The 20927-nt window shown below is 34.3% G+C and overlaps 1 protein-coding gene across 7 annotated transcripts in view; it reads left to right on the top strand.

Moving 5' to 3' along the window:
* Positions 1-20927, top strand: part of CCDC88A (coiled-coil domain containing 88A) — a 143091-nt gene that overhangs the window by 97776 nt on the left and 24388 nt on the right. For all 7 annotated transcript variants that reach the window (XM_045054233.1, XM_019827235.3, XM_019827234.3 and 4 more), the window contains exons 16-22: positions 421-548; positions 5999-6140; positions 9331-9495; positions 14972-15133; positions 16437-16714; positions 16899-17042; positions 20178-20364. In XM_045054233.1, the coding sequence (XP_044910168.1) occupies positions 421-548; positions 5999-6140; positions 9331-9495; positions 14972-15133; positions 16437-16714; positions 16899-17042; positions 20178-20364 (1206 nt within the window). The remainder of the gene's footprint in view (positions 1-420; positions 549-5998; positions 6141-9330; positions 9496-14971; positions 15134-16436; positions 16715-16898; positions 17043-20177; positions 20365-20927) is intronic.

Here is a 20927-nt window from a genome sequence, read left to right as displayed (position 1 = left end):
CTGGCAGAGGGATGCTTGAGGTGGGAGAAGGGTGTTGCATCCAGCATATATGCATAGAAATATGCACTAAGGTTCTAGCTTATTATTAAAAAGTTAGTAGATATGTGTTCTTTTTCTCACAGCTTTCAATCCTCAAGAGTTCACAAGTAAAGAGTTTTTCCTTTTAGTTTTTAATACAAAAAATTACAAGTAATATTAGCAAAAAAAAAAAAAAAAGGAAAACCATATTGTTTGAACTAGTTTATTTTTTTGCTTAACTACTTGTTAGTGATGAAGGAAAAATTCAACAACATTTCTGTTTTTCCTGGTTTGAATTATATATATGTATTCCTGGATAGTGGTAGTTACAATCGTGACTGAATTTCCTAGATGTTCATGGTCATGACACTTATGTGAGTCTTGCATTCCTTTCAAAATAAGGATTTGGTGTGTGAAAAATTGAAGACTCAACAAATGAATAATGATCTTGAAAAATTAACTCATGAGCTTGAAAAGATAGGGCTAAATAAAGAGCGACTCTTGCATGATGAGCAGAGTACTGATGACAGGTGAGTATTAAGTCTATTTGGCAAACAGTTTAAATTATTGTTATATTTTTGCTCAAACCTTCTCTCCTGTATCAGCTATAGAATATTTACATATGTCACCCTGTTTCTGTTTCCTCTCTTCCCATAGAGAAAGTTCTATAAGAAAAAAAAGTAAAAACTCAGATAAACACAACCTAATACAAGAAAAATGCTGAAATGTTACTATAAATAGTTACATAATAGGAAAACAGGAAGCCACTCATGTAGCAGAAAAGCAGAAACTATAATTACCTATGAAAGTAGAATGAGACATTAACAACAAACCCCTCTCTCTTGAAATATAAAGTTAGTTTTTATTGAATCATGTGCTTAAATGCCTCAGTTCTTTCATTTATTTTGTGTGCAAAAGTGGACTTACAGAAAGGAGAAATATGAAACAAAGGAAAACATGCTGAGGTAACTAAGGTATAAAAATAATATGGAGGGGCTCCTGGGTGGCACAGTCAGTTAAGCATCTGGCTCTTGATTTAGGCTCAGGTCATGATCTCGTGGTTCATGGTTTCGAGACCTGTGTTGGGCTCTGTGCTGACAGCATGGAGTCATCTTGGTATTCTTTCTTTCCCTCTCTCTCTGCCTCTCTCTCTCTTTCTCTCTCGAAATAAACATTTAAAAAATGTGGAATGGGCCGCCTGGGTGACTATTAAGCATATGAGTTTTGATCTTGGCTCAGGTCTTGATCTCATGGTTGTGAGTTCAAGCCCCTTGTTGGGCTCCACACTGGGCATGAAGCCTACTTAAAAAAAAATAATAATGTGGAAAAGTAAGGTGAGAAACAATAAAACCTTACTTTATATGCCCTTTAATTTTGAGAATGATCAATATAAGGTTAAAAAAATTTATTCTCCTATGGTAATTACAATCTATCAAACAATCAGATTTTTCAAGTAGTCTATGGTTTAGCATCTAGTCAGCCATGTGATTCCAGCTAGACTGGAAGGATATATTGTTAAAAATACAGTTTTATGTAGACTAGATTTTAATTCATTGGAATTTTTGTAATAGAATTTGTATTTTATTGTCTACCCATTATTACTGTTATAGTATTTATAGTATATATTAAATAATGTATATAGGGAAAATTAATGCTGTTATAAGAGATTTGTTTTTGTCATTTTGAAAATATTCAAAGTTAAGAATAGGTTGGTTGATGCTCATAGATTCTGTAATAACAAATAGAAGTAATTTGAGGCATTAGTTCTAGCATTGAATTCAAGCAACTGTAATTGGATTAATCATACAACTGTTTCATGAGAAACTACTTTTTTGCCATTTTATTTTATTGCTTTTAATTTAATCTAATTTTTTTAAAATTGACATCCAAATTAGTTAGCTAGCATATAGTGCCACAATGATTTCAGGAGTAGATTTCTTAGTGCCCCTTACCCACTTACCCCATCCCCCCTCCCACAACCCCTCCAGTAACCCACCTGTTTGTTCTCCATATTAATGAGTCTCTTCTGTTTTGTCCTCCTCCCTGTTTTTATATTATTTTTGTTTCCCTTCCCTTAAGTTCATCTCCTTTGTCTCTTAAAGTCCTCATATGAGTGGAGTCATATGATTTTTGTCTTTCTCTGACTAATTTCATTTAGCATAATACCCTCCAGTTCCATCTATGTAGTTGCAAATGGCAAGATTTCATTCTTTTTGATTGCTGAGTAATACTCCATTGTGTATGTGTGTGTATATATATATATATATATATATATACACACACATACACACACCACATCTGCTTTATCCATCCATCCATCAATGGACATTTGGGCTCTTTCCTTACTTGGGCTATTGTTGATAGTGCTGCTGTAAACATGGGAGTGCATGTGTCCCTTCAAAACAGCACACCTGTATCCCTTGGATAAATATCTAGTAGTGCAATTTCTGGGTCATAGGGTAGTTCTATTTTTAGTTTTTGAGGAACCTCCATATTGTTTTCCAGAGTGGCTGCACCAGCTTGCATTCCCATATGAGAAACTATTTTTATTTGAGTTAAATAAATAGTTAAGGCCCAGGGGCGCCTGGGTGGCGCAGTCGGTTAAGCGTCCGACTTCAGCCAGGTCACGATCTCGCAGTCCGTGAGTTCGAGCCCCGCGTCAGGCTCTGGGCTGATGGCTCAGAGCCTGGAGCCTGTTTCCGATTCTGTGTCTCCCTCTCTCTCTGCCCCTCCCCCGTTCATGCTCTGTCTCTCTCTGTCCCAAAAATAAATAAAAAAAAAAAATTTGAAAAAAAAATAGTTAAGGCCCAATTTAGTTGACTACTTCTTAATATAGATACTGAATATGCATCGCTTTTTTATTCAAACATTTATTACCTGTGTGTGTATGTAAGACATTTAAATAGTTGAGGGGAAAAAAACAGTAAACCATGTAACTACCCTAACCCTTTTAGAACCCAGTTGTAGGTGGGTCCTTCATATTGTTTGGTGGCTCTTTTCAGACCTTAATTCAAACAGCTGCTCAATGTTAATTGAGCTCTTAAAATTTGCTGACCATCAGGCATCAAAGAAATGATAATGCTTCAGCTGAGCCATAAAGAATGACTGAAATGTGCAAGGTGGAATTGGTGGAGATGGCATTCCATGCAAATAAAGCACAAAGCTATGTTGAGAATTTTTTTTCTAATTTGAGAAAGAGAACCTGCAAATGGGGGAGAGGAGTAAAGAGGAAGAGGGGAACAGAGAGAGTCTCAAGCAGGCTCCAGCTCAGCACAGTCTAATGCGAGGCTCAATCGCACGACCCTGGGATCATGACCTAAGCTGAAAATCAAGAGTTGGACACTCAACCAACTGAACCACCCAGGCACCCCTTTTGAGTAATTTTTAGAGTGATATGAAAGATGGATTAGAAAGGGGCACCTAGGTGGCTCAGTTTGTTATGCATCCTTCTCTTGATTTCAGCTCACGTCATGTTCTCATGGTTCATTGAGTTCGAGCCCTGCATCAGGCTCTGCACTGACAGTATAGTCTCTTTGGTATTCTCTCTCTCCCTCTCTCTCTGCCCCTCCCCCACTTGTGTGTGTGTGCTCTTTCTCTCTCTCTCAAAATAAATATATAAAAAAAAAGGAATATGGATTAGAAAAAGGGCAAATTAGAGTCACAGAGATCAGTTAGGAAGCTGTTGAAATAGGCTAGGCAAGATGTAATTGATGTGTTCATTAGTCTGCACATTTATATATATAATGAAAGCATTAGAAATAGAGATAAAGGTATATGTTGAACTCAGTGTTTTAGGAAATGAAATTGAGACCATGATCAAATTTGGTAGATCAGGAAAAGAAGTGTCTTAAGCCACTAAACCAGCTTCTTTCTCAACCATTACGTTAACCTTAGCATCACAAAGAAAAAAAAGTTCACAAACATAAATTCCTTTAATATTCTATCCCTTCTGTCTTGGAGTTTATGTATATCTGCCTCTGTGTTTACCTCTAATCTCAGATGGTATCTCTAACAGTCTAACCTTTTCATCTTTCTCACTGGCGTCATTCTCTCTGACCCTTTTAAGATATAATTAAGATATTATTCTTGCCATAAAGGAATAGGTAGTCTAAGTTATGGATTTGTATGTACAAATAGGTAGAATGCAACAAAGTAAATTTAGTGATAAAGTTACAAATAGAGTGCTAAGTGATCACTCTTGTCTATTCTTTTTTAACAGCTCTTTTCCTGTGTCTCAATATACAGTAAACGCTTGGTTTGCAAGCATAATTCATTCTGGAAACAAGCTTGTAATCCAAAGCACTGACATATCAAAGTGAATTTCAAGAACCATTGGTTCAGTTGTGATCACGTGATGTTCAGCATCATGTACTACTTGTATTGCAAGACATCGCTCGTTTATCAAGTTAAAATTTATTAGAAATGTTTGCTCAGCTTGCAGAACACTTGCAGAACAAGTTACTCACAACCCAAGGTTTTACTGTAGTTTCCTAGGGTTATGTTCTCAGGCCTCTTTGTTGTGTATGCTATGCATTGCCATCCATCATCTTACCTGATAGTCACATTATTTTTTGCTTAGTGGACACCTCTATCTGGACAGTCTAGAGGCAACTCAGGCATCCAACATTAAATATATCCAAAGTTTGGGGCGCCTGGGTGGCGCAGTCAGTTAAGCGTCCGACTTCAGCCAGGTCACGATCTCGCGGTCTGTGAGTTTGAGCCCCGCGTCAGGCTCTGGGCTGATGGCTCAGAGCCTGGAGCCTGCTTCCGATTCTGTGTCTCCTTCTCTCTCTGCCCCTCCCCCGTTCATGTTCTGTCTCTCTCTGTCTCAAAAATAAATAAATGTTAAAAAAAAATTTTAAATATATCCAAAGTTAAGTTCATAAATTGCTTTAAAAATATCTGTTGACTCAAGCCAATACCAAAATGAGTGAGATTTGTTCTCTGTGCTCAGTGAACTTAAAAACTGATTGAGCAAGAAAAAAATTGTAAAACGTATATATACACGCATACACACAAATTAACTACAGTAAAAGGTAGAATGTGATAAAATTTCTCATATATGTACTTATTTATTTGGTTTAGTCATCAAGGTTCTCAGGTATAAGAATTAGTCATAATCTCTAGTTTGTGATTTACTCTCAAACTGTGTTCATGCACTGTCCTTTTTGTAAAAAAAATTTTAACCACAGGGTGCCTGGGTGGCTCGGTCAGTTAAGCATATGACTTCAGCTCAGGTCATGATCTCACAGTTTGTGGGTTCGAGCCCCACGTCAGGCTCTCTGCTGACAGCTCAGAGCCTGGAACCTGCTTCAGATTATTTGTCTCCCTCTCTCTCTTCTCCTCCTCTGATCATGTTCTGTCTCTCTCTCAAAAATAGACATTTTTTAATTTAAAAAAAGTTTTTAACCGTAAATAATATAATTTTTTATGAAATCACCATTCAAAAACATAACTAAAATACTGACATTCGCATTTGCCTCTTCCTACTCTGTTACCAGTATCCAGTATCTTTGGTATATCATTCCCTTTCTAAAATATTCTGTAAGTACTCTGTACCCTTCCATGAGTTTTAAGCTTAACTATACCTATCTCCTTGTACAAGTATCTTAACACATTCATATCATAGACAAATGCTTAATAATATAATAAACCCATCTACTTCTTTTCCTATGGATTCTATCCTTATAAAAGTAAAAAGAATATTTTGGGATTTACATCTTCCAGATGCCTTTTTTTGAGCATCAATTTTTGCTTTTGACAACCTAGGCTATAATCTGAAGCTCTGGTTACCTAGTTGATTTTTTTTTATAACCAGGAAGAGTTTAAAGGGGGGAGTGGGGCAATAGAATAATTCACCTCTTAAAAAAATATCGTTTCATAAGACCTCTTTATGGCATCAGTGTCTATGGTCATAATCATCTTTAAAAATAATTTTTGATCTCCAGTGATGAACTGTGTTATTTTTGTACTTGGATAGTAGGTACAAACTTTTGGAATCAAAATTAGAATCGACTCTAAAGAAGTCTCTTGAAATTAAAGAAGAAAAAATTGCTGCTTTAGAAGCTCGATTAGAAGAATCCACAAATTACAACCAGCAGTTGCGCCAAGAACTTAAAACAGTAAGTGATTTCCTTGGAAGGAATTTTAATTGTTGAATATTTTGACAGAAAAATGTAAAGTAGGAAACAAAAAAGCAACATCATTAGTATTGTGTCTATTTCTTTTTCTTAAATTTGAGAGTAACAAATCTTTGTTCATTACAACTATATTCATTAGTTCATTAGTTCATTACAACTATATTTTGTTTATCCACTGTAATTTATTAAATTCCATTTCCACCATTCAGTTAGAGGCATATCAGTATTGTGGGAATGGGGTGGTGAAGAGGCAGTCTTACTCTATTGGGAAAAGCTTTCAGTGTGATACTGACACTTCACTCTAACACCCTACTCCTATTGAAAATCCAGGTAACAGTTTGGTAGGCATAGATGTGGGTATGAGGATACCAAGTAGAGGCAAATAGTATGTGTGGTATGTGAAAGCACTTGATCTCATAAATTTGAGGTTTTCTCCTAGACCCATTTTCTTGTGATATTTGGAATAATTCTGTGAAATACACAAGGCAAGAGCGACTGTCCGTTTTCCTTTACATAAATAAATTGAAATCAAAGGGGCTTGCCCATTTCCTAGGGTTAGTGTATGGTAGATTGGTAGAATCATGTTCTGGTTTTTTTTTTTCCCTTCAATCATCTCTGTAGTACCACCAAGAGTGATTTTACAATCAACTAAACATTCAGATTGACAAGATTACTATGGGCCACATTTAGAACTACTTGGTTCTAAGTACAAGTATAGAGCAGGGCATTATCAAGGATCCCTCTTCATATAGTTGTCTAGAGTCATATTCACACCATATGACAGTTCAAGTGCAAGATGATGAGATTCACATTGAACTTGCAGGAGCTGCCCTTGCTTTGAAACTGTATGCTCCATAGTAGTCATCATCTCTTGCAGAAACCCTTAAGGCATAGATATAAGATCTCCACAATGGATATACAGGTTTCCAAAGGCACAGTTACCAAAGATGAATTTCCCATGCAGAAAAGGAAAAAGATTTTGTTCCCCATTTGCCCATAACATCATTGTTGGTATTTATACCATGAAATATATATCATTACAGAAGAAACTCTAGAATTTTGCTTAGTTAACATAAAGAATTATCCAAAAAATAAAGTAAAATTTGGCACCAGAGTTAATTAATCTCCAGTATGTCGGTTACAAAGAAAGTCAACTTCATAAAGCTACTCAGCCAGAAAATAATTGGGTATGGGTGTGGGTTAGTATTGCATGTATTTCAAGTCTAGAGAACAGAGATTCAAAATGTCATCGTCTTCCACTTCCAGCCATTTTGGCATAGCTATTACTGGACTAGCTACCTACCATTCAACTGGAATTAGATTGTTCTGGATTTTAATACTATATCACTTGAAGACTATGAAAGTTAAGTATGAGTTGAATGCCTGAAGTAACTACTAAAATGGCATTACAAAAAAGGTATAGCTAATATGCCAGCAAAGGAGATAAAATAGAATTATAAAAAATTCAAAAAAAAAAACAAAAAGAAAAAATGAGGAACAAAGTACAGATTGGACAAATAGAAAACAAATAGCAAAATGGCAGTTTTAAACAAAACCAGATTAATCATCACATTAAACATAAAAGGTCTAAACACCTCAATTGAGAGACTGAGATTAATAAATAAGGTAAAAAGGCAAGACACACCTATATGCTGTCTCTAAGAAACCTCAATGGAAAATATGTCATTTTTTTATGTGAACATAAATCACAGATTCTGATTAATGATATATAAGGTAAAGGGTCCAATTTTGAAACATACTTATAAGAACAATGTGCTAAAAATAAGCTTTGTGTATCACTCTCTGCTCTCCTTCTTAATAATGGCATATATCTGTAGTCTTTATAAGCCTAGAAAAACCCTGTAGAAAATTAATGTAAAATAGGAGACAGGAAATGATGTCACTCATGTTATTAGGGTATTAAAAGTAATTTTAAAAAACCCTCAAAACTGGAAAATTAGGATCCCAGAATACCTATTAAATCATTCAGCCATGCTTTAAATTATATTCTATCTAGGGCATCTTTTTTCTTCAGTCTCACTTCATTATTTTCTAACTCAATAGTGGCAAAGTTTATTGTTGAGTCATAAGTTTCCTAAGGTTTGCCTTACATATTGAATTATTTTAAATTTCTGTTTTTATTTTAAGTTTATTTATTTAGAGAGAGAAAGAGGGAGAGAGTACATGTACATATGTACAAGTGGGGAAGAGGCAGAGAGAGGGAGAGAGAATCTCAAGCAGGCTCCACGCTGGCAATGCTGGATGCTGGACTTGATCTCATGGACCATGGGATCATAGCCTGAGCTGAAATAAATGAGCCACCCAGGCACCCCTAGATGTTGAATTATTTTAGACATTTATATTTTTGCCTTAATACAAAGTTTGAGCTTTAATTTAGAAATTTAGTATAAATGTCTCCTAGGAAAAAGTAATGATTCAAGATAAGTATAATAATAACCAGTCTAAATTAAAGAGAGCTATTAAGTTAATCAGTAATTTTGGTACTGTAAGATTACCCAGTTGTTAGTATTGAGTTGACTCTCTTAAAGTAGGATTTGGTTGTAATCACACCAGAAAACCCTGGGTAAGATATATCCTTGGATTGCTCACTTTTTATAAAATGTAGTCATTACATGTGGTTTAGGATCTGAATAAAGAAGTCATTAATTTTCTTTATTAATATAACGCATTCTGGGCAACATATCCTTCTTACAAGAGCAGACATTTATAGATACTTCTTCAACTTTAGGTATCTTTTTTTTAGAAGGAATTATTATGTATGTCAAGTCTTCATTTGTTCTTTACATGGGGTATCTCTGAAATCTCTAAATCAGCGATAGATATGTCAAAAAACAATTACTAATATTTAGCAACATGTCTATTTCCAGTTAATATATTCTTCATCATAAACAATAGGATCTGAAATTACAGAATATGTAATTGGAGTATGGCACATAAACAGTATATTTGATATTTTCTAGAAGGAAAGGATTTGCAATTGACAAAGCATAAATTATGATCATGATAGTAATGATAGTCATACATATTATTTATCATAGTTTTAAATGAAGTGTCTCTCCTATTCACCAGACTAGTGCAGAATCTAATTGTGAGAAGTAATAATTTTGGTGATTTTTTTCTCCCCATTAAAATATTTTAAATAAAATATTAGGTGAAAAAGAACTATGAAGCTCTCAAACAGAGACAAGATGAAGAAAGGATGGTACAGAGCTCTCCTCCAACTTCTGGTGAAGATAATAAATGGGAGCGAGAAAGTCAAGAAACGACTAGAGAGCTTCTGAAGGTTAAAGACAGATTAATTGAAGTAGAAAGAAATGTAAGTATTTTTAAATTTTTGTAGGAATAAGATTTTTTAGAAGTAAAGTAGCATTGGATATATAATTCAGAAAATTTTTTAATCTGGTTTTGGAGCTTTGTTCATCTTATACTTTCTCGACTGATTTATTTTATAATGTAATAAAGGGCTGAAGAACTAATAATTTAATATACTTTTCTACCCTGATATAAGTCCATCAGCAAGCTTTGTCAACTCTTGTGAAAATACATCCCAAGCCCATCTACTTCTGTCCCATTGTTGCAGCTACCACTCTAGTCTAAGGTACCATCATCTCTCATCTGGATGAGAGAATATCCTCTCAGGTGCTGTCTTCCCCCACTTCTACTCCTGGCTCAGTCTAACCCATTCCTATTACAATAGGCAGTTTTTATTTTAAAACATAAAACTTAGTCATACCACTTTTCTACTTAAAGTCTTAATTGGCTTCCCCTTCCAATTAGAATAAAATCCAAATTTTTTAGTGTCTTGTAAGATCATTCCTGACTTTGTCCTGCCTATATTGCTGGCCTTATACCATAGCACTCTTCCACCCCCTCTGTTGATTTATCTGGAGATAATATTACTATAGTGAATACCTGGAAAACACAAAACAATGCCTGATATATAGTCAATTAATTCTAGTCATATTGGCCTTCTCTATTCCTATTTCCAGACCTTTATGTTCGCATCCTCTACATAGAACACATGGCTAGCTTCCCTCAGGATTCAGGCCTCATTTGACACATCTCCTGTGAGAGGTCTTTTCTGACCCCTCCACCAGTCAAGTAGCTATTCTCAACCTAAGCCATTTAATACCAAGCCACTGCCTTATTTAGTTTCTTCATAATGCGTTTCACTAGTGAAATATTATTTCTTTATTTCTTGGTTGTCTACTGGAAAAAAGCTCCTTGAAAGCAGAAAGCTGTCTTTCTTTTTTGCCACTATGCCTTCAGTATGTAGACTTAAGCCTGGTGGATAGCAGACACAGTAAATATTCCCTGAATGAGTCGGAGAAATACTTGACAAGAAACAGTAATCAAATAAATTCACCAAACATCTATCCTTTAAAGATGAATGAGCTTTTGGAATATATATATTAACAAGTAAAATAGTTGCAGTTGTTGCTTTTGTGTTTTAATGTAACATGTTTTGCAAACTTTAAAGCCATAATGCCAAAAATTAATTTCCTACAGTGTTGATTCCTACTTTCTCATCCAGAAGTAATCACTGTAAACAGTTTGTTTTCCCAGAAAAATGATTTATCTGTGTATAGAAGTAGATTTCTTTTTTTCATCCAAGATTTAAATCCCAGTTACTTAATATACAATGTAATATTAGTTTCAGGTGTAGGATTTAGTGATTCATTACTTATATATAATACCCTATGCTCATCACAAGTGCCCTCCTTAATACCCATCACCATGCCTTCCTCCCCTTCAGCAACCCTCAGTTTGTTCTCTATAGTTAAGAGTCTGTTTTCTGGTTTTCCCCTTTAGTTTCCTCCCCCTGTGTTCATCTGTTACATTTCTTAAATTCCACATGTGAGCGAAATCATCCGGTATTTGTCTTTCTCTGAATGACTTCTATTGCTTAACATAATAGTCTCTAGCTCTATCCACATGGTGGCAAATGGCAAGATTTCGTTCTTTTTTTATGGCCAAATAATACTCCATCATATATATAAACTTCTTTTTTCTTTTTTGATATATTTATTATTATTTTTAATATTATTTATTGTCAAATTGGCTTACATACAACACCCAGTGCTCATCCCAACAAGTGCCCTCCTCAATGTCCATCACCCACTTTCCCCTCTCCCCCACCCCTCATCAACCCTCAGTTTGTTCTCTGTGTTTAAGAGTCTCTTATGGTTTGCTTCCTTCTCTGTTTGTAACTATTTTTTTCCCCTTCCCTTCCCCCATGGCCTTCTGTTAAGTTTCTCAAAATCCACATATGAGTGAAAACATATGATATCTGTCTTTCTCTGACTGACTTATTTCACTTAGCATAATACCTCCAGTTCCATCCACGTTGCTGCAAATGGCATAATTTTATTCTTTCTCATTGCCAAGTAGTATTCCATTGTATATATAAACCACATCTTCTTTATCCATTCATCAGTTGATGGGCACTTAGGCTCTTTCCATAATTTGGCTATTGTTGAAAGCACTGCTATGAACATTGGGATACATGTGCCCCAATGCATCAGCACTCCTGTATCCCTTGGATAAATTCCTAGCAGTGCTATTGCTGGGTCATAGGTTTTTTAAGTTTTATTTATTTATTCTGAGAGAAAGAGTAGGTGCGGGGCAAATAGAGAAGGAGAGAGAGAATCCCAAGCAGGCTCTGCCCTGTCAGCACAGAGCCTGATGTGGGGCTCAAACTCATGTACTGTGAGATCATGACCTGAGCTGAAATCTGGAGTCAGAAGCTTAACCGACTGAACCACCCAGGTGCCCCTATATACCACAACTTCTTTATCCATTCATCAGTCAATGGACATTTGGGCTTTTTCAATAATTTGGCTATTGTTGATAGTGCTGCTGTAAACATCAAGGTGCATGTATCCCCTTGAATCAGTATTTTGGTGTCCTTTGGGTAAATATCCATTGGTGCTATTGCTGAATCATAGGGTAGTTCTATTTGTAACTTTTTGAGAAACCTCTGTACTGTTTTCCAGAGTGGCTGTACCAGTTGGCATTCCCACCAACAGTGTGGATTCTCCGAATCCTCTCCAACATCTGTTGTTTTTCTGTGTTGTTAATTTAAGCCATTCTGACAGGTGTGAGGTGTTATCTCAATGTAGTTTTGATTTGTATTTCCCTGATGAGTGATGTTGAGCATCTTTTCATGTGTTTGTTAGCCATCTGTATGTCTGGGAGTGTATTTCTTTTACAGTTATATCTGTGGGATCATGCTATACAATATTTTGAGGATCTCTGTATTTTAGACAGATATAGATCTATCTCATTTTGTTTAATGAACACATTATTCCATAGTATGGATGTTACTCTAATTTATTTAAATAAAACCCACATTGATGGGCATTTAGGTTATTTTCAGATTTTGCTGCAATGAAAATCTATGTATAATATGTTCATAGGGTAGTAAATTCCTGACAGTGGAATTGATAGGCCAAAGGGTATATATACATATCTGTGTATGTGTGTAATTTTAAATGATATCATCACTTAAAATTGAAAATCACATTCATTTTCAGTCCTTCTAATAGAGTACCTGTTGTTTTAGATATACATTTGATATTACTAGTCTTTTAATTTTTATTAAAGCAAAAAAAATATTTTAATTTTCATGTTTTAAATTGGCAAGCTATTTTACATCTTTATATATTTATCACCTGTTATGAATGCCTATTTTTAATTATTCAGTGATTTTATATATATATACACATAGACACACACCTCCATCACTTGGATTAATAATTATATTTCAGAAAATTTGGCTGACTTGTAAAGTTCTGTAAGGTAAATTTCTTATCCCACTGACTTCCTTTATAAATTTCTATTGGAAAAAAACTACTTGGTTGTCATATTTTAGCCATTAATGGTTTATAAAGAAGGCTAGCCCTATATTAGACTGGTAATTTTGGTGTTTTTGCCACTGTATTTACTGACCTCATAACTTCTCCATTGTAAATTTTTTCTTGCTCTGAGATATCCTTTCTACTCTCTTTTATTCTTTTATAGACTATAGGAATTTTTCTTATTCCTATAGGGATACCCAGACTTAACATTAGAGCTTGCACATTTTGGTTTATTAAGACCTGAACTACAAGGTACTTAACGTACGTAAGTGAAAAATGGTTCACTTCTTTGGTGTATCAAGATGACATATAAATACATTAGTGTTCCATATTATTCTTCCAGTGTAAATTTTTTTATCCTTTTTATCTAAACAAATTAGCGTAAGAAAAGGACAATATCAAAACCCATCTTAAAGCCTTTGGCTTCCTCAGTTTTGATTTTGTGGTATAATGTATGGGTTAAATCATTACTTGCCTTTCATACAGTGACATGTAGTATATGTAACATGAAAGCATATAAAATGAATGTTTCCTTTGTCCCCTGTATAGGTACGATAAAAGTGATCTGTTGTGGTTCAGTGTAACTTTTTTTTTTTTCAACGTTTATTTATTTTTGGGACAGAGAGAGACAGAGCATGAATGGGGGAGGGGCAGAGAAAGAGGGAGACACAGAATCGGAAACAGGCTCCAGGCTCTGAGCCATCAGCTCAGAGCCTGACGCGGGGCTCGAACTCACGGACCGCGAGATCGTGACCTGGCTGAAGTCGGACACTTAACCGACTGCGCCACCCAGGCGCCCCCTCAGTGTAACTTTTTATGCATATCACAGTTATATGCAACAAATTCTGGCCTTTTTATATATAAAGTTTTATTTCAGTTTTCTAGAGGGTTCTTTGTTTACACTTTTTGATACTATTTTTTTATGAAATGCTATTTAGAAATAATCCTAAAAATACAGTATCTATGGCAAAGAGTTTAATATATATTGCATTAAATTAATAATCTATTATTTGCATAGTAATTCAACTGTTTAACTCTAAAATTGAAATATGTTCAAATGTACTGGAAAAATTGAAAATTGTATGTTTTGTTTGGATTTGCTCCAGAAGTCCTATAGATGAGATAGAGTTTTAGTGAGTATTTTATACTATGGAAAAAAAAATCACTACAGAAAATATATAACATCTGTTAGGTCAATTATGGCCTAAATTTTTTAAACACATAGTTGAAATTGTTCTGCTTCTCTCTTAAATTTGTGTTTATAAAATAGTTTTGCTGCTACCCCTGGGACCAGCACTCGCCTATATGTATTTGCCTTTGGGCAATTAGAAAATGTGCACTTCATTGGCTAGACACAATCCCATGCACTTTTGAACACTACAAAAAGGATTTAACACCCCATTCTAGTTTCTTTTTTTTTTTTTTTTTTTAATTTAAATTCAAGTTAGTTAACATACAGTGTAGTCTTGGCTTCAGGAGTAGAATCCAGTGTTTCATGTCTTAACATATGATGCCCAGTGCTCATCCCAAAAAGTGCCCTCCTTAATGCCCATCACCCATTTAACCCATCCCCCCATCTACTCCCCTCCAGCAACCCTGGTTAGTTCTCTGTGTTTAAGAGTCTCTTATGGTTTGCCTCCCTCTCTCCATTCTAGTTTCTTAATGTTAATTATTGAGAATGGAATATTTTATTTTTCGGACGCTATAAAGCAGACAGTACAGAGACACAATAGTATGGTAAGGTTTTAGTATTATCATTTTCTTTCTCTTAGATTAAATCTTTATAATTTGGAATAGTAGGGAACTGTTTAACTCTTTTAAGGTTGTTGGGATTTTTTTTTTTGGATTATAATGGTAATAGTTGTTATGAAATTGTAATATCTGTTAAACAGTAATGTTTGTTGCTTTTTAAAATGTGTTTTCTTTATTAAGAATGCTACATTGCAAGCAGAGAAGCAAGCACTGAAAACTCAACTGAAGCAACTTGAGACACAGAACAATAATTTGCAGGCTCAGATTCTTGCACTTCAGAGGCAGACAGTGTCCTTACAGGAGCAGAATACTACTCTTCAAACGCAGAATGCGAAGCTTCAGGTTGTAATGTAATATTTGGGGATGTGCAACCAAATTTTTGAATTATGCTCTTAAAATAAGGATAACTGGACATGGTAACATTGTTTCTTATTGAGTGAATTTAATGGGAGATAAATTAATGGATGATAAAATCTATTTAGTGCTATACCAGACTTTCATATATCAGCATTTTTTTAAACGTCAGAGCCTCTAAATATTAACTAACAAATTCATTCAATGAACATAAATAAAATAAAGGTAATTTTATCTTTATTTAAATTACTAAAAAACTTTGTTTATATTTAAAAATTTTTATTGAAAATACTTATTTATGGGAGTGCCCAGGGCCATAGTAGAGCACAACAGGAGCCTGCAAAAGGAGCCAGGGGAGCTTCAGCAGCACCTGCCAGAAAGGCCCATATGAAACAAAATAAATAAATAAGCAAAATAAAATACTTAGTTAAAATATAATTTCATCTTTATTTTATTTATGTTTACTTTGTGGCCTTTTACCTGTTTCAGCAAGTTGACTGTAATTAAGCAGAAACCTTTGCTTTAGAATATGGTTGCAACATACCATTGCTTATTTCATTTTTACAGCTTTCATATCAGTTATTAGAAACCAACAAAGCATGAGAATTTTGTCTTCAGATTTTTCCTTGGTTCAGAGGATCAATCTTGCACTTAATGCTGCAGTGTCTTTTCAAATAGAACGATCAGGTCTGGGAAAGTGTAACTCTTTGAAACCTCTTAAAGAGCCAGAGGAAAAAATTCCATCTCCAAATCTGAAAGTTCTTTCTGTAACTCTTTTCCACATGGTAAAACACATGCTAAGTTAATGTAGACTCTTGAGAAAATTTCCAGTTGAAATGTCACAAGTAATTTTTCAGTTCTGTCAACCCTCAACTTTTAGGAAGTGATAAATTAGCATTTTGGATTCTGTAGTTTTTCATGAGTGGAATACAAATTGTTTCTAATCACCTTCATTTAAAATAATTGAATCCAAAACATGTATGGTATATATCTCATAATAATTTTTAATAACATCTGCCAAAAATAAAAATTAAATTGTAGGCTTTTTCTTTGGGATACTTATAAAAACCAAACTTTCTCAGTATAATATGAAATGATCTGTTGTGATTTATATAGAGCTCCTTAAAGTCACTGTTATCTTTTATATTTTTTATGTTGCCATTAGTTATATTTTTGAATAATTTTTAACATGGGAAAATTATTTTATCTGTAATAAACACATACCACATATTTGTGTCTTCTCAAAGAGCAGGTAGCTATTTATGTCTGATAACAATATGCGTTCTTACAGGTTGAAAATTCTACCCTTAATTCCCAAAGTACTTCACTGATGAACCAGAATGCACAACTCCTAATCCAGCAGTCTTCCTTAGAAAATGAAAATGAAGCTGTAATCAAAGAGCGAGAAGACCTGAAATCTCTCTATGATTCTCTGATCAAAGATCATGAAAAGCTGGAACTTCTTCATGAACGGCAGGCTTCGGAGTATGAGTCTCTCATCGCTAAACATGGAACTCTAAAGTCTGCCCACAAAAATCTTGAAGTAGAACATAAAGACCTTGAAGATCGGTAATTTATTATCTTCTTTAGACAATATAATAAATTTTATGTTAAACAGAACTAAGATAATTTATATAGGAAATTTATCATGTTTATGTGATACTTACTAATAAATTACTCTTGTTTTCTTTGTTTCTAAAGTATTTTCTTTTTTCTAAAGAAATATTATAAACCAAATACCTTTTTTTCCCAGTTACAATCAGTTACTAAAACGGAAAGGACAATTGGAAGATTTGGAAAAAACACTGAAAGTAGAACAGGAAAAAATGCTGCTTGAAAACAAAAACCATGAGACTATAGCTGCAGAATATAAGAAACTTTGTGGTGAAAATGATAGGTAATAAATATTTATATATTTTAGTTTTATATTATTCATTACGTCCAGAGTGTATACTGCCCCCTTTGCATTACCATCTGTAATTTAGAATTTTTAAAAAGTCCCCAGAACAACATGTAAATTACCCACCAGAATCATGCAGCTAGTTATAAAATGGCTTGAAAACCTTGGTCCCTTGTTTTCTCTTACTGTTTCTCTCTTGATTTATTCAACTAATTAATTTTTTAAGCCACATTATATAAAGAAATCTGTACCTTGATAGCATTTACGTGCTTTATTGCTACAGAATGTAATGAAATCTGATTCTTTATGTCTGTCTTTTTGCTAGTCTGATATCTCAGTTCTTGTCTTTCAAAGTTGCTACAAGTAAGCAGCCTCCTGTTTTCTAGCTGACTGATTTGAACTCTTATTTTTAACTGTCTTAGGCATTAATGGTTCTCATATTGCATGGGGCAATTATTGTTTAATTTGTAGCTTTGGGAAAATCAAAACTTGCCAACTGGTAATTTGCCTGCTTCATAAGGGTACATTTCAAAGGGTTTTTAGAAACCTTTGACAGTTTAAGCAGTCTGAACATTGGCACTGCACTTAGACTTAACCATAGCTGAAGTGCTAAAAGGCAGCACAAAAAAATTCAAGTGGGGGTCATTCATTGACTATTGTCCTGTTATGAATTTAATATAATCCATTTTTCGATTTCTATTTCTTTTCCTTTACAAAAAAAATAATCCCTCTAAGTTTCTGGAGCCATTTTCATATTCATGCTCAATAGTTTTTAATTTAGTAATTGTTATAACTAGAAGTAGTGTACTAGGGGATTTGAATTTCAATAAGCTCAACACCAAGCTAGAATCAAGAAGGATATTAAGGTATGTTCAGTAGAAGACTAAATTGTGACAAGTTATAGAATACCTTTAGACAGGGTCTTTAAAAATTTTTTTTAATATTATTTTATTATTTTTGAGAGAGAGAGAGGGAGAGAGAGAGAGAGAGAGAGCCATTGGGGGAGGGGCAGAGAGAAGGGGGACACAGAATCCAAAGCAGCTCCAGGCTCTGAGCTCTCAGCACAGAGCCCGACGCAGGGCCCGAACCCACAAACTATGAGATCATGACCTGAGCCGAAGTTGGACGCTCAACCAGCTGAGCTACCCAGGCACCCCAAGACAGGGTCTTTTTTATTATGCACATAACATTGAGGAAGGCATTTAATATCAAAGTCCCATCTTGAACCTAACCTTTTTCCACTGTTGGAATTTGCAACAAACTGGTACAGTTGGTGAGTTTGGATAGGACTTCTAGGAATCTAATTGTATTCATTTCTGAGGAGCCTTCTGAGAAGGAACTTAGCCTAAATGATAAGAAGAAATTGAGCATGATGATCTTGAACCAGAAGACTCTGCAGGCTTGAAAGGGAAGTGTGATTCTGAGTATTCTCTCTCAAAGCTGTTCTATCCCAGCTTTTATGCATGCATGTCTATGTTGTAAAGGAAGAAAAGGTTTTAAGCAAAACCTTGAAAGAGCTCTTTCACAAAAAAAAAAAAAAAAATCTGAAGAACAATAGTTTGTTTATCCATTCCTCTAAATAACCTAAGTTTTAATCTTTGATAATGCCAAATCAGGAATGTTTATTATATGGACTGGTTTGTTTTGGCCTCTTTAGTATTGTGTTCACTGAATTGCATTTTGGTGTTAATGTTCTCAGCTTTAAGGGATATTGTAAAAAACTCTCTTAAAGAGCTCATTTTAGCATTTGCCAGGGAGATGGTGTTGAGGACATTGTATATTGTATCTCTTCATATCCCACCCCCATGAAGCGTCAGTAAGTAAATCTTTGATCTCCATAGATATTGACATATACCGTGTAGCTGATTGTGTGTCTCAGATCTGACCAGCTGTTAATAACTCATGGCATACATTCATTCATGGATTCAACTTATTTATGGAACATTTTCTGTATGTTTCTGGTCTTGCCATTTTATTTATTTATTTTTTACCAAGTCTTGATTTTTAAACATACTATTTTGTTATTTATAATTCTTGTAAGCTGACTCAATTCTTTGGGGAATGAGTTGAAGCAGATTGTTAGGTGTTTTGAACAAGTCCCATCCTGTTCTTAATGCTGTAAGATAAAGGTTGTTAAACTACAGGCAGCTAGCTCAGCGGGCCAAATCCAGGCTGCATTCTGATTTTTGTTTTTGTTTTTGTTTTTGTTTTCCACATTTAAAAGCAAATTTTATTATATAGCTCTTCTGGTTTTTATTTTTTTACTTTAAGTTTTTATTTTAATTTGTTAGTTAACATACAGTGTTATATTAGTTTCAGTAGTACAATATAGTAATTTAACAATTCCATCCTGTTTTGGTTCAGCTCCCAAACTGAAAATAGTTTTTACATTGTAAAAGGTTGCAGGGGAGCACATAGAGGAAAAGAGTTTGCTGTATGTTGCATGTGACCCACAAAGTCTAAGGTATTTACTCTGGTCCTTTATAGAAAAAGTTGCTGACCTCTGCTCTTAGATGTCAGTGGACTTTGTTCTGAGGGTATAATGGAAAGAAACAGATAAGTTAGGTGTATGGTTTGATTTTTTATAAAAAATCTAAAATTTTTTTCAGAAAAAATCTCCAATTTCTCAATAAGTGGAGACTACATAAACATGGATAATTTGTCACAGCTGTGGAAATCTCAATAACTAAAATTTTGGTTTAAGTCCATTATCTGGCAACAGATTGATGGACTATCATTTCTTGTACTGCATTGATTGATTCTCTTGATCTTTCTTGAATTTTCACGTTGAATTTTAGAATTTTAAACTTCTCTATGAGATCTAAACAGGATTGGTTATTTTCTCTTTTGTCCTTTAATCTAAATATTTTCTTATTAGTACTTCACATTTTAATGATAAAATTGTAAGTGTCTTCTTAAACATTTAAATGCTGGAAGATTCAAAAGAAGAGTAGTTTGAATTTTTTTAATCTAGTTTTACAGAATAGAAGCTGATTCTTTAAGAGTTTAGTCACTGTCAAGAGTCTTACATTTTTCAAGTATGTCTGTGATCCACAGCATTTTCACACTGTGTAAATTACAGTGAAAGCTATTAAGTATTCTAATTCTATTTCTGTCATGATTTCTAAATAGGTTGAATCATACATATAATCAGCTTGTAAAAGAAACTGAAGTTTTACAAACTGACCATAAAAACTTGAAAAGTCTTCTAAATAATTCCAAACTGGAACAAACCAGATTAGAAGCTGAATTTTCAAAGTTAAAGGAACAATACCAACAGTTGGACATCACATCCACCAAGCTCAATAACCAGTGTGAGGTGAGCTTTACCAAGTTTTTTTCATTTTGGGAGTCAAGACATGCCTAAAAAGTAAACAATCATATTAAAATGATGATAGCAGTATATATTTTGTGGGGTATTTCTAAAAGAAGTGATCAGGGATAATTGAAATTCACAACTAATTCAGAAAAACTTCTGTTATTATTAGTATCAACATTGTTTACTATTAGTTTAAACTGACATGTCCAGATACTTTGAAAATGTAAAACTGTGCCCTTGTTTAATGAAAAAAATGTTTACTTACCACCTAGCATGTACTAGGAAACCAAAAAGGTAAAAATCTCTCCCTTTGTGGAGCTTATTCTGGTGGAAGGAAATAGACAAACACAAGTAAGTGAAATACATAGTGTTTCAGTGTTTTGTAACATGGCTATATAGCACTTTACCCCAAAACTTGGTGGTAAAACAATCATTTATTAGGCTCACCGATCTGTGGATCAGAATTTGGACAGGGATAGCGGGACCAGTTTATCTCTGCTTCATTTGCCACTGGGCCCCTAGCCTGAAGATTGAAAGGTGAATGCATGTTCGATAGTTGATGC

This window comes from Felis catus, chromosome A3 (genome assembly GCF_018350175.1).
Source record: "Felis catus isolate Fca126 chromosome A3, F.catus_Fca126_mat1.0, whole genome shotgun sequence".
NCBI lineage: Eukaryota > Metazoa > Chordata > Mammalia > Carnivora > Felidae > Felis > Felis catus.
This window is presented reverse-complemented; position numbering and strand designations above follow the sequence as displayed.